Source organism: Gigantopelta aegis, chromosome 10 (genome assembly GCF_016097555.1).
Source record: "Gigantopelta aegis isolate Gae_Host chromosome 10, Gae_host_genome, whole genome shotgun sequence".
NCBI classification, from domain to species: Eukaryota; Metazoa; Mollusca; class Gastropoda; order Neomphalida; family Peltospiridae; genus Gigantopelta; species Gigantopelta aegis.
The window spans coordinates 45,149,556-45,163,638 of NC_054708.1; the positions used below are offsets into that span (position 1 = coordinate 45,149,556).

Sequence of the window (14,083 nt, forward strand, 5' to 3'; positions counted from 1 at the left end):
GACGGTCATCTCAACCGAGTTGGCCAACTCGACAGTTGCCTTGTATTTTCCATGACTCCTCATTTACAACTGGGCTACTCAGACTAACAACTAATCAGTGAGAAATCCCCCACAATTGTAATGTCATTTACATAATGTTGCATGTGTGCACAATCAGTTTAGAACAGACAGACAAAAATAGAAAAATCTCTTGGTCTAGCAATGGTTGCCATTGTGAGACCACTAAAAATGGAAGTTGAGGATCGAGATATGATCAGCCATGCAGGGCCAAGCCATATAGACTGCTCCCAATTCTAGAGGTCAATTCATACTGTGATTGCTGACCTTACGTGTAACTGAAATTGTATTTTTTTATTAGGTAAACTAAAACGCATTGAATGAATGTGCACTAAAATTTACTGAAAAATGAGGATGAGGTTTGAAGAGAAGTGGCAGTGAATTATAAATCTACAGGTAGCTTTAAGCTTAAAAAACAAAAAAACAGTCTAAATATCTCCCAATGCACTGCATGTTTTTATTCCTGTGAAAGTATAATTTTAAAGATTTTTTTTATGGTGGATGATTCATTGATTAATGTGCTCTAATAGAGTCTTTAAACAAAACTAACTTTAACTTTACCCTATAAGTCCGTGTACATATTTTTACACCTGTTCATAAATCTGAAGTTTCAGAAATCATAAGAAGTTTTGTTTTCTTTTTTAATTTAATTCCCTTTGTTTTATTGGAGATGTTTAATGAGATGTCATAATTTTACTGTCAGTAAGGAAAATTACATTAACAGAATGAACATGATTCTCTCTAAGACTATATGTCAGATATATACGAAACATTTGACATCCAGAGGTCGATGATTCATTGATTGAGTACTTTGGAATCAATTACCTAAAGCTATCCGATCATCACCAAATACTGCTGTTTTTAAATATAGACTCAAGAAATATTTTCTGAAATAATATCATTTGTACGTATGTTTATTGCCATATATGTATTTTCTATTTGTTCATAAATGTATGTATTGTAATTCTGTATTGTTTGTACCTGAGGGCCTCAGGGAAGATTAGCTTTTGCTAACTGTGTAACTCTCACTAAATAAAGAATTTATTATTACTATTATTATTATTATTATTCTGAATGTTTTTTGGGGTTTTTTGTGTGGTTTGTAATGACTGTAATATTTTGCTATGTGTTATTGTTTGTTTCCTGATGCTATTGGTTTAAACGTATAATGATAAAAAAAATTATGTTACTAATTGAAAGCTGGTTTTTATCTAAAATGTTGTAATAAAAGTTACTGTTTAAATCATGTTCAGAGATACATTGTAACTTTAAACACATTACTTTATAACAGTTTTATGACTTGATATGTCCTACAAATTCTTTTGGTAATAACCATGGTTTGTACATTCATTGTCAAATTTGTGGGAGTTGGGTGGGCAGAGTTCTTATATTTGTCGGTGGGGGGCTATTTTTGTTTTTTGTTCTTCTTTTTGTAATATTAGTAAAAACAGAAAATGTGTAATAACTTTTGAGATGGACAGAGAGTTTGTTTGTGACACTTGAATAGAGAAGTTAAACACATTGCAAGAGGATAGAATGAATATATAAGTGAAATGGATGAAGGCTTATGTTAATTGTTGAAACAGTTTTCATGGATAACTGATTATTTTTTTTTTAATCTTATCTCAACAGCAAGAGAATAAGGAGTGTTCGAGGTTTGACCCCATTTCGAATTATCTTGGTCAACAACACCAGAATTAATGAAGGCTTATGTTAACTGATGAAACATTTTTAGTGGATAATTATATATATATATTTTTTTTTTTTCTCCCAACAGCAAGAAAATAAGGAGCAAGGTTCGATCCCGGTTCAAATTATCTCAGTCAACGACACCAGAATGAATGAAAGTTTATGTTAAATGGTGAAACATTTTTATTGGATAACTATTTATTTTTTGTTCTTCTCCCAACAGCAAGAAAATAAGGAGCGAGGTTCGACCCCGGTCCGAATGATCTCAGTCAACGACACCAGAGCTTCAACCAAACAGCGGCGCACTCCCAGCCCCCTCCGCAAAGTGAAGAACGAAATGCAGAAGACTGCCACCAGCGACCCCATGTTGAACCACATCCCTAGGGGCAGTCCAACCCCTGGTTTCCGGCCTCGGAGCCTCACGTTCAGTTTCACGAACCGGTACCGATCCCGGAGACGGCGAATGTCCCTGGGTTGCCGGACGGGCGACAACCGGGCGAACTCTATCACTCATTCCTCTCAGCTGTCATTCTTGGACTTTGTCGATCTTTTTAAGTCATTTGGACTGCGGTGTCGAAAGGATCTCAAAGACCTGTTTGAACAGTTTGCCGTAACAAGATCTTCTTGTGGTGACACTGTCAACAATTCCAGGGTTCCAAAACCTCCGTCATACATTCCTACAGAAAAAGATACATGTAAGTATATGGGATTTCGGTGTGTTTTGGTCTCACCCCAGTGACAGGTGCAGTGATGGTCACAACATCAACTTTTGCAGTTAGCTCAGTGTTAAAAGTACTTCACCATTAACAAAATCTGAGCAGTTACTTTGTATAATACTTAGTTCCTTGCTTGAAATATTTTTAGTGGCCGTCTGTATGGTGTTAGGATTGTCCTAATTCGTTTATAGAAGCTGTACACATTGTTTTTGCCATGTGCACTGGTATGTGCTATAAAGTGGCAGTCCTTTCAGATGACATTGGAATGATATATATATATATATCATGGTCAAGATCAGGCCTGGTGCTTATAAAACATTTTAGAGTCTAGACCCGAGACTCTAATAGAGTTTGAGACACTAATGTCATGACAATGCTATACAAATTGTATGTGTGTGACGTCATTAGAGATTGAGTCTGGACTCTAATAGAGTCTGAGACAGTAATGTCATGACAATGCCATACAAATTGTATGTGTGTGACGTCATTAGAGATTGAGTCTGGACTCTAATAGAGTCTGAGACACTAATGTCATGACAATGCCATACAAATTGTATGTGTGTGACGTCATTAGAGATTGAGTCTGGACTCTAATAGAGTCTGAGACAGTAATGTCATGACAATGCCATACAAATTGTATGTGTGTGACGTCATTAGAGATTGAGTCTGGGCTCTAATAGAGTCTGAGACAGTAATGCCATGACAATGCCATACAAATTGTATGTGTGTGACGTCATTAGAGATTGAGTCTGGACTCTTAAAGTTTTATAAGCATGGGCCCTGGTCTTAATTCTCTGTAGAGAAAGCACCTGACAGTGAGCCATGACTTCACACCCTAAATACTATCATAACGTCCAGGGGCATAGTGTGGTCTGGACCTGGGGACTGGGTGTGTGTGTGGTGTGTGGGGGGGGGGGGGGGGTCAAATATGAACCTAGTGGGCCCTTTTGTCTTTCTTTGCCTTGGACACCTATAAAACTAGCCTAATATTTCTCTGTAAAAATTGTGTTAGCATGGGGTGTGGGGTTCGAACCCAACAGCCTATCATTGGCCCTGACTTCTTTTGGAATTGCATGGTCTTGTCTATTGAATATACTAATGGCAGATTCATGTAATCATCATATACGTTACAGTTTCTATTGCACACTTGATATTGTTTGGTTTAGTTCCGTACATGTACTGGTTAGTAGATTACCACATATTATCATCAATTTTCTCTACAAAATATACAGGTACCTTCATTTTGAGGGGAAAATACCTTTAAGGTTGTTTTTGTGTGTGTGTGTGTGTGTGTGTGTGTGTGTGTGTGTGTGTGTGTGTGTGTGTGTTGTTTTGTGTTAAATGAAATTCCATTAGTGTAACTATGAGTATCCATTAATTGGTCTAATTATGAGTCATACCAAATCAGTTTATCAAAGACAAAACTTTTAGTTTCTTGGAATTCTTGGGGTTTCATATTTGATTGACTTAGACATTTTAACGTGATACTGTTTTTTTACTCCAAATTTTAATTTGATATATCTGTGTTATTTGTTTTTGTGCACAGTTCTTTACACTGTGTTTTTATTTGACTATTGAATTGTTATATTGATGTGGTTCATCATTTAATGTTTTGCATTTACCATAGTTTGACATCCAATAGCCGATGTATTTTTCGTGCTGGGGTGTCGTTAAACATTCATTCATTCATTCATTCATTCATTCATTCATTCATTCATTCATTCATTCATTCATTCACTCATTCATTTTAGACATTTTAAGTTGTGTTAGAGTAATCCGTTATAAATATATTTGTAGTACGTTGAAAATTTGCATATACATATAATATGGCTCATGAATCATTAATATTGAAAGAAGGATCTTTCATAAATCAATATTGATGCATTTAATGTACCAGACATTAACCTAAATCAAAACCAAATATTTTAGCCTGAATTAGGCATTTTATTAATAGCAAGACATTTGTATGTCATGTTTACAACAGATAAGTCATTCACAGCCCTGTCTTACTGTGAATGGTATCACTGGGCAAACACGACCTAACAGGGATGGAGAACTATTACATTAGAATCATTCTATTCTATTGGGAGTGAGATTGTAACTCGTGGGTGGTAAAGTGCTTGTTTGTTACACATCCCACATGATGGATCTGTTTGTTAAACAATGTCCCATTGCAATTTGCAATCAGCATTCTATATTTGGTACTGGCCTTGGTGGCGTCGTGGTTAGGCCATTGGTCTAAATAAAATGTGTTGAGTGCATCGTTAAATAAAACATTTCTTTCTTTCTATATTTGGTATAAAATCAAAGGCCTTGGCACCTACATGTACTATCCATAATTTCTGTTGGAAAGTGCAAATAAAAACATCTCATGTTGCTAATTGGTAAAATAAGCCTATAGGCAATCCCCATTTTTAGGTCACTTGTGCCAAAGACTCAAGTGACCTATTGTGATCCGATTCCATCCATTTTTGTGTGATATGTGTCGTCTGACATCCATTGTGCATCATCCATCATGCATACATTTTTAATTTTGTTTTTTACTTCTCCAAAACTACTTGACCAAATCCAACCAAATTTTATGGGAAGCTTTCTTGCACATGGCGAAACAAATTTGTTAATTTAGTCATTCTGATATCTCCCACCAGGAAACAAGGGGCAGGGTTCAAAGGGGGGGAAATTACACCAATTTAAAAGTCTTCTCTGCTTCCAGAAATGCTATAATTGAAAAGTCTTCATATACATAAAAGTCGTTAGTGGTTGTGCCTGAGGAGGGGTGAAGTTTACTAGAATTGTATAGAGAAATGCATTTAAATTGTAACATGTTGTTATTATAGTCAAACTTGACTTCCTGATAAGATGTTGTTATTATAATCAAACTTGACTTCCTGATAAGATGTTGTTATTATAATCAAACTTGACTTCCTGATAAGATGTTGTTATTATAATCAAACTTGACTTCCTGATAAGATGATGTACCCTACTTGTTCTCTTGTCAGTGTTTATTTGTGTATGAAATGATAAAACTTATTGTAAGTCATCATTTAATTTTTGAAATCTAAATTTATGCCAAGTAAATATTCTTTTGAAAATAAATGTCTCATGTTACTAATACTGTACCTGAGATTGTTACATGCAAACTGTACCTATTGTTTAACAAAGTTTACACTTCTTGAAAAAACAAGGATGAAATATCTCTGAAATTCCAAATGTGCCTTTCTTTCTTTCCTTGTTTTAAAAAAAAATGTTTTCTTGTTCTCTTTACCATTGTTTGATACCCAATATCTGATGAAGTTTTCATGTTAGGGTGTCCTTAAAGATTCATTCATTCATTATTCATTCATTCATTCACTCACTCACTCACTCACTCACTCACTCACTCACTCACTCACTCATTCATTCCTTGTTATTTGATGAATTAATAACCCGTACTTTTTAAATCTATGCATGCAGATTGTCTCAAGACTTCTTATCCAATAAATTTTCATTTTATAAAAAACAAAAACAACCCCAAAACCATCATATTTTTTAACTTTCAGGTGTGATAACGAGAAACAACAATGCAGACCTTAGCCAGGACAACCAGCAGCGGCGTCGGATCTGTGACGCGATAGCGGTGGCGAGCATTATCTCGAACTGCGCGGGCGTGGAGACCTCGCAGAACAAGTGCATGGGTCTGGTGGAGTTCCGTGAGTTTCTGGCCGACTACCAGGAGGAGCGGCTCGGCGACGATGAGATCCTTGACCTGATCCAGCGCCACGAGCCAAACTCCACCCTCCGCGACCAGTGCTGTCTCTCCTTTGAAGGGTTCGCACGCTACCTGATGGACAAGGAGAATTATGCAAATATTTACGAGAAGACGAAGCACAGTCATGAGGTTTGTGTTTTAGATGTATCAAGGTTTTTTATTTTTTACTTGTACCTACATACATCTGGTATCCTCATCCTCTGTTGCTAATAAAGCTGGTCTGTCCCACGGCACTAAATAACGACCGCCGGTAGTAGGGGTGTATAGAAGGTGAATGACAGATGTGTAGCACAAATAGCCACAAGAGACAAGCACCTGTCGCAGTTGGAGAGACAAGGACTAAGAAGTTGCCAGATCTGAAAGAAATGAAACGGAATTCAAAGGAGAGAAAGGAAAAGGGGCAGTCGGAGAAAAAAGAAGAAAAAAAAGAGTTTCTTACATGTGAAATGTGTATGTTATGTATCATGATAGTACTCAGCTGGATGTATCAAGTCCATTATGTGTTAGGGATTTATCCAGGCATTCTGTGAGTCCGAAGATACAGACCCCTTCTTAAAAGAAAGTGGTGTACAGAGGCCTGAAATTTTTTTTCCCAAGTATGATTTACTCACACTAACATTCCCACATCAGACATAGGACTCTGGCAAAAAATCCTAAATATATCCGTGTGTGTATCATATACCAACTTGACACAGGTGTTAGGTATATGTATTATTATCCAATTCATTTTGATTTTCATTCATTTTCTGTTTCTGTTTAGATTCAAGCACACTATCTGTGGCACACACACCTCAGCTATCTGGACTGTTGGTCCAGGGCCCATGCTTATAAAATCTCTAATGACATCACACATCTACAATTTGTATGGTGTTGCCATGATGTTAGAGTCTCAGACTGTATTAGTCTTGAGTCTAGACTCTAACAGTTTGAAAAGCATTCCGGCCAGGACAGAGAATAATGGCTAATCATAGAGAAAAGTCAAGAGTGATGGTCACACACCTTCCCATTGACCAATTCAAAATTACTCTTGTCTGGAGTCCGTACTGGGATGTGAATCCATCACCTTCCAGCCTTAAGGAAGGCTGATGGCTTGGCCACTGCACCAGCAAAGTTGATGTATACCAAATGTAAATCTAGTTGTATTTATTATTCCTTGACGTCTTCTCCCCTCTTATTTCAGGACATGGATCACCCTCTTCCCCACTACTTCATCGCTTCCTCTCACAACACGTATCTGACGGGACATCAGCTCAAGGGAGAGTCGTCTGTAGACCTGTACAGTCAGGTGAGCTGCTGATAACCTGGCTATCACACACACACACGCACACGCACACACACACCACACACACACACCTACACACAGACACACATACACACCTACACACACCATACACACACACACCTACACACACCACACACACACACCACACACACACACCTATCAGTGGTTATCTAAATATAGTTGTCCATATATTGGACTCATTTTGTTGTGGTAAATTTAACAACGTGGACCTGTATAGTCACACATACACACACACACACACACACACACACACACATCTGTCTTTATCTAAATATAGTTGTCCATATATTGGACTCATTTTGTTGTGGTAGATTTAACAATATGGACCTGTATAGTCAGACAAACTAATATCCTGGCACACACACACATACACATCTGAGTTTTGTCATATTAAATTTGTCCATATTTTGTTCTTTATATTGTAATCTGGGATCAAGCAAACATTCACTACTTACATATTTCTAACTTTGTGTCTGCTCACATGAAAATTGTTCAATACTTGATATTCAAAAATGTATCATGTTTATGGAAACAAACAAAATATATATTTTTTAATGATAGTATCAGTTGAAAATGATTCAATACTTGATATTCAGTCATGTACCATGTGTATGGAAACATACAAAATTGTGAAAAAAAACACCAACAAAAGAATGAGTTTAAAATGATTCAATACTTTATATTCAGTCATGTACCATGTTTATGGTTACATACAAAATAGTAAAAAAAAAGAAGAAGAATGAGTTGTATTCCTTTTCTATACTCTCTATTATGCATCTCCCATAAAATCTGCAATAAAGCATAAGTGTATTAATCATTCTTATACATCAGTAATATGTGCTATCATAAAGAGGACTTCATGAAGAGATGATGGAATGCATGCATGGTTTACTAAAATGTCTGAGTGTACATACATTACAGGTACTGCTCATGGGCTGTCGGTGTGTGGAGTTGGACTGCTGGGACGGTGATGATGGAATGCCCATCATCTATCATGGCCATACACTCACTACCAAGATCTCATTCAAGGTAAACTGATGTAAATTTAAGTAGTTTATAACTTCATTATGCAGAACTTAAACAGATTACCAATACGTTAGATTCATATTGAATCCAGGAGCGACAATTATATACAGTATAACCTTGATTTAACACCAACTAATGTACAAATGTAATTTTGGCCTTATGTCAAGTTGGCGGTATAGTGAGGGTGCCTTGAGTTTACTACCAAACATATTTTGTTTGAAGTTGCTAAATGTCAACAGAATGTCATGTTTTAAATCAAACTAACAGGCAGTAACAAAAATAAAATAAAATAAAAATAAGAACCAGGGAAGAAATTATCAAATATTTTATGTATTTATAAACATGGTAAGTAAGAATGTTGATTCCATTCTACAAAACGAAAACAAAAACAAAACTTTTAACAATCTGCTCATCACCGAGACTGGCAAATATCTCAACCTCATTATCAACATTGACAAACACATCAAAGTCCATTCGAGGTCATTGTTGATAAAAAAATAAACTTGTGTGTTAGATCACTAACGAGATCCTGTAATGCTGTCGTTTCATTGGCTGGTGCTTCAAGCAACTCTACGTGAGGCTCTGTATGAATCCCAACAGTTTTTGATTGTCATGGCACTGACAATGTCCCAGGCTTGTTTCACCAAACGAATGCCGTTACTTAGTGGTAACTATAGATCATTACCAGACCTGGAGTAATTATTCCATGAATGAAATAACGAACTGAATGCACCTATCTGTCACGTGATCATCAGACTGTTATTTGTTCCTGTACTGTGAGCACTAATTGGGCATGAATACCGCGGCTACCCAAAGCATTTGTTGCTAATTGCCACACAATAACACAAAGCACATTTACTGTAAACAACCGGTGGTCATCAGTATAAGATTTTCACCAATCAACAGGTTAATTCCAGCTCTACGATTAACTTCTGACCACACTGTTGGTGGTATTATCGAGGGGATTATAATGACTAAATGGAGTTTGGTTCAAGACAGCCTTTGGAGGATGGCGAGGGTGGCTGTAAATTGAGGGAATTAAACAGATATACAAAAAGAAAAGAAGTTGGCGGCAGGCGGGATTGGCATTAAATCGGAGGAGGGGGGGGGCAATAAATCGAGGGTACACTGTGTGTGTATATATATATATATATATATATATATATATATATATATATATATATATATATATATATACTGTAAACAAGAAGTGTCGAAATAACTGGTGGATACAAATACCGTAATTTAAGATGTGCCAAGGTGTTGTTAAGAACTATTCTAAAAATGATTATAGAATCAACAGAAGGAAATCTTTGTATTAGCCTACCACACTCAAAATAAAGTTATATTTAGCCTACCACCCACCACGTAAAATAAAAATTAATGTTACACACACACACACACACACACACACACTTCCAACATTAATTCAGTTTTTTTAAATATATTTCGTAAACTTTTAATATTCTGAAAATTGCATTCATTGTGGTTTTTCTTTTCTTTTTGAAAGGGTGTTGTGGATGCAATAAACAGAAGTGCATTTGTTACCTCCCCTTACCCTGTGATACTCTCCATTGAAAACCACTGTTCCTTGCTCCAACAACAGAAAATGGCTCAGATCTTTACAGTAAGTTAACAGAAATCCCATGTTGCATATACCTTTCATCTCATTTTTAGTACACTTTTTTTATAACAAATTTTAATTTGTTTTTTAAATTCTAAAGCTGCCAGACTATAAATTTGTTCTTGTAATCAGTCTCTCTTATTATTGTTTGACACTCAATAATATTTTAGCATTTTTTGCTGGGTGTCATTAATCATTCATTCATTTATTATTTCATTCTTTCATTCAGCCTTTTGAATTCTACATCAGAATCTGCAGTGTGCCATTTTGAGGAGAGTCCAGGAGCCTGAGGCTCCCAAAAATCATATAGGACTCTCTAGCTTAGCATACGAGCCCACATGGCTTGTAAAAATCATATAGGACTCTCTAGCTTAGCATACGAGCCCACATGGCTTGTAAAAATCATATAGGACTCTCTAGCTTAGCATACGAGCCCACATGGCTTGTAAAAATCATATGTGACTCTCTAGCTTAGCATACGAGCCCACATGGCTTGTAAAAATCATATGTGACTCTCTAGCTTAGCATACGAGCCCACATGGCTTGTAAAAATCATATAGGACTCTCTAGCTTAGCATACGAGCCCACATGGCTTGTAAAAATCATATAGGACTCTCTAGCTTAGCATACGAGCCCACATGGCTTGTAAAAATCATATAGGACTCTCTAGCTTAGCATACGAGCCCACATGGCTTGTAAAAATCATATAGGACTCTCTAGCTTAGCATACGAGCCCACATGGCTTGTAAAAATCATATAGGACTCTCTAGCTTAGCATACGAGCCCACATGGCTTGTAAAAATCATATAGGACTCTCTAGCTTAGCATACGAGCCCACATGGCTTGTAAAAATCATATAGGACTCTCTAGCTTAGCATACGAGCCCACATGGCTTGTAAAAATCATATAGGACTCTCTAGCTTAGCATACGAGCCCACATGGCTTGTAAAAATCATATAGGACTCTCTAGCTTAGCATACGAGCCCACATGGCTTGTAAAAATCATATAGGACTCTCTAGCTTAGCATACGAGCCCACATGGCTTGTAAAAGTCATATAGGACTCTCTAGCTTAGCATACGAGCCCACATGGCTTGTAAAAATCATATAGGACTCTCTAGCTTAGCATACGAGCCCACATGGCTTGTAAAAATCATATAGGACTCTCTAGCTTAGCATACGAGCCCACATGGCTTGTAAAAATCATATAGGACTCTCTAGCTTAGCATACGAGCCCACATGGCTTGTAAAAATCATATAGGACTCTCTAGCTTAGCATACGAGCCCAAATGGCTTGTAAAAATCATATAGGACTCTCTAGCTTAGCATACGAGCCCACATGGCTTGTAAAAATTATTTGTACAAATTACATTGATTTTTCAAAATGACACAGTCAACATATATCTCAAAATCGTGGGAAACCACAATCTTGAATAGCGATCTTTTCCATGGTTTTATGCAAAACATTTAGTGTATATTCTGTTCTACTGGAGATGCACAGCAAGGCTCGCTGGGTTGATGGCGGGCTCTAAAGATTTGCAAATAGGGAGTTCTTATGACACTTAAATATTTTAAACCAAAATCGCACACTGATCAGTATATACAAAATTCTAACTATTCTTTTGAGATGATATAAATTTGTGACTTTGATGTTTTGATCAAATAGAACATCGTAAAAACAGTTTGATGCTCACTCTATTTTTGTGCAGTCTGTATTTGGCGAGAAGCTGGTGACGAAGTTCCTGTTTGACTCTGATTTTGTTGAAGACCCACAGCTGCCATCACCAAACCAGCTCAAGTACCGCATCCTCATCAAGAACAAGAAACTCCGAGACCACGATGGCTCATCGGCACACAAGAGGGTTTGTTACTTTTCTCCAGTCATTACCACGGTGGATTTATTGTTTTTTCAGTTCAGTAGAGTGAAAACGGCCATCAAAAACTGCATTTTTCTTGTGCTAATAGGCAGAAATTGATAAAAGGAAGGAGGAATCAAGTTTGACATGGGCAACAGGAGTAATTATTTCTATTGAAGTCCTATGAAATAAATGTGCATTTAATTATAAAACCAAATACAGGTTTAATTTTACGAAAACATATTACGTATGTTACTTCTGTTTATATATAGACAATAAATAGTAAAACTCTTCACAATGACCTAACTGGGGGTTTTTCTTCATTTTGTAGATGGAGAGAATAACATAACCTATGTAATTCTTTTGGATAAATGCTTGTTTTTAAAATATATATTGTCATCGTATTTATGATTAGACCGTATATATTACAGTTACCTGCTCAGTCCCGTACATCGAGTATGGCCTCATCAGAAAGTACATCAATCAATGAATTCGACGATGACGACGATGATGATGAAGATGAAGATGATGTGACCGATGGTGAGTTACAAAATATGTTAACATGTTTATTAAGGACATAGCAGTTAAGTATGCTGTTGCTGAAAACCTCCAGAAGTCCTGTGTTTGATATACTAAAATCATAGGTATCAAGCATCGAAGGAGCGAGATTTACATGTAGCTCAGTTGGTTGAGCTCTCACCTGAAGTGCTTGTGTCGCAGGATCGAACCACCTCGGTGGATTCATTTGACTGATTGGGGGTTTTCTTGTTACAACCAGTGCAGCACAACTGGTCAAAAGTCATGGTATGAGCTTTCCTGTTTTTTGGGAAAGTGCACATAAAAGATTCCATGCTGCTAGTGGAAAAATGTAGTGGGTTTCCGCTGATGACTACGAGTCATAATGACATTTAAAAGCTGAAGATTAATTAATCAATGTGCTCTAGTGGTGTCATTAAACAAAACAAACTTTATCAAGCATTGACTTACTGTTTTTGTAAGTGTTTTCTTTTTGCCAGGGGATGGGATGTAGCCCAGTGGTAAAGCGTTCGCTTGATGTGTGGTCGGTCTGGAATCGATCCCCGTCGGTGGGCCCATTGGGGTATTTCTCGCTCCAGCCAGTGCACCACGACTGGTGTATCAAAGGCTGTGGTATGTACTATCCTGTCTGTGGGATGGTGCATATAAAATATCCCTTGCTGCTAATCGAAAAGAGTAGCCCATGAAGTGGCGACAGCGGGTTTCCTCTCTCAATATCTCTGTGGTCCTTAACCATATGTCAGACGCCATATAACCATAAATAAGATGAGTTGAATGGGTAGTTAAATAAACCATTCATTTTTTCTTTTTGCCAGCTGTGAAAGAACTGCGTCGATCAGTGGATAGTCAGGACAGTCCGATACCTGAGGGTGATGAGAAATCCAAGTGTCACGTCCACCATAGAATAGACTCATTTGGAGACATCGTCGCAGCAAGGTAAGACATCTTATAATGCATAGAGGCAGGGCCAAAGTCATTTGCATTATATAGTTTTTTTATTTACCATACTTTATCTTCTCCTTCTAGTTTGTTGCATTACAGGGTTTCTGCCAGATGGTAAAATGGGTATGGCGCCATACCTAAAATATTTTGCAGATTTTTTAACTTAACCTTTTGACAAAATTAATTACTCTTATCATTACTGTATGATTTTCTTAACCCTACCCTAGACTTAACTTATTTTCTTTCTATGGGAGGCCCACCATACCCCCAGCTGACTGGTTGCATTCAATTCCATAGCGCCATCCCCAAATATTTCTTTCTGGCAAAAACACTTCATTAGTTCTCATACTAAACTCCAACCACTGCATTATTTTTCTACTTGACATTACAAATGACATGTTCAAACCATTTTGCATTAATTTCCTGTTTCATAAAATTTACCCTCTAAAAGTCCTGTTGATATTGTATTATATTCTTATTTACTTTAATTTGGTCTGTTGCCATATTTTGTTTATTTATTTTAAGATTCCAAACTTAAGTACAATTGCATTATAATTCTTTTGTTTTCAATAAAAAATATGCTGTT

The 14,083-nt window shown here is 36.8% G+C and overlaps 1 protein-coding gene across 1 annotated transcript in view; it reads left to right on the top strand.

The window, feature by feature from the left end:
- Nucleotides 1–14,083, top strand: part of LOC121383648 (1-phosphatidylinositol 4,5-bisphosphate phosphodiesterase epsilon-1-like) — a 154,233-nt gene that overhangs the window by 116,477 nt on the left and 23,673 nt on the right. Inside the window, exons 12-19 of the mRNA XM_041513741.1 lie at nt 1,970–2,441; nt 6,002–6,339; nt 7,391–7,495; nt 8,435–8,542; nt 10,050–10,166; nt 11,872–12,024; nt 12,450–12,558; nt 13,371–13,491. Of these exons, the coding sequence (XP_041369675.1) occupies nt 1,970–2,441; nt 6,002–6,339; nt 7,391–7,495; nt 8,435–8,542; nt 10,050–10,166; nt 11,872–12,024; nt 12,450–12,558; nt 13,371–13,491 (1,523 nt within the window). The remainder of the gene's footprint in view (nt 1–1,969; nt 2,442–6,001; nt 6,340–7,390; nt 7,496–8,434; nt 8,543–10,049; nt 10,167–11,871; nt 12,025–12,449; nt 12,559–13,370; nt 13,492–14,083) is intronic.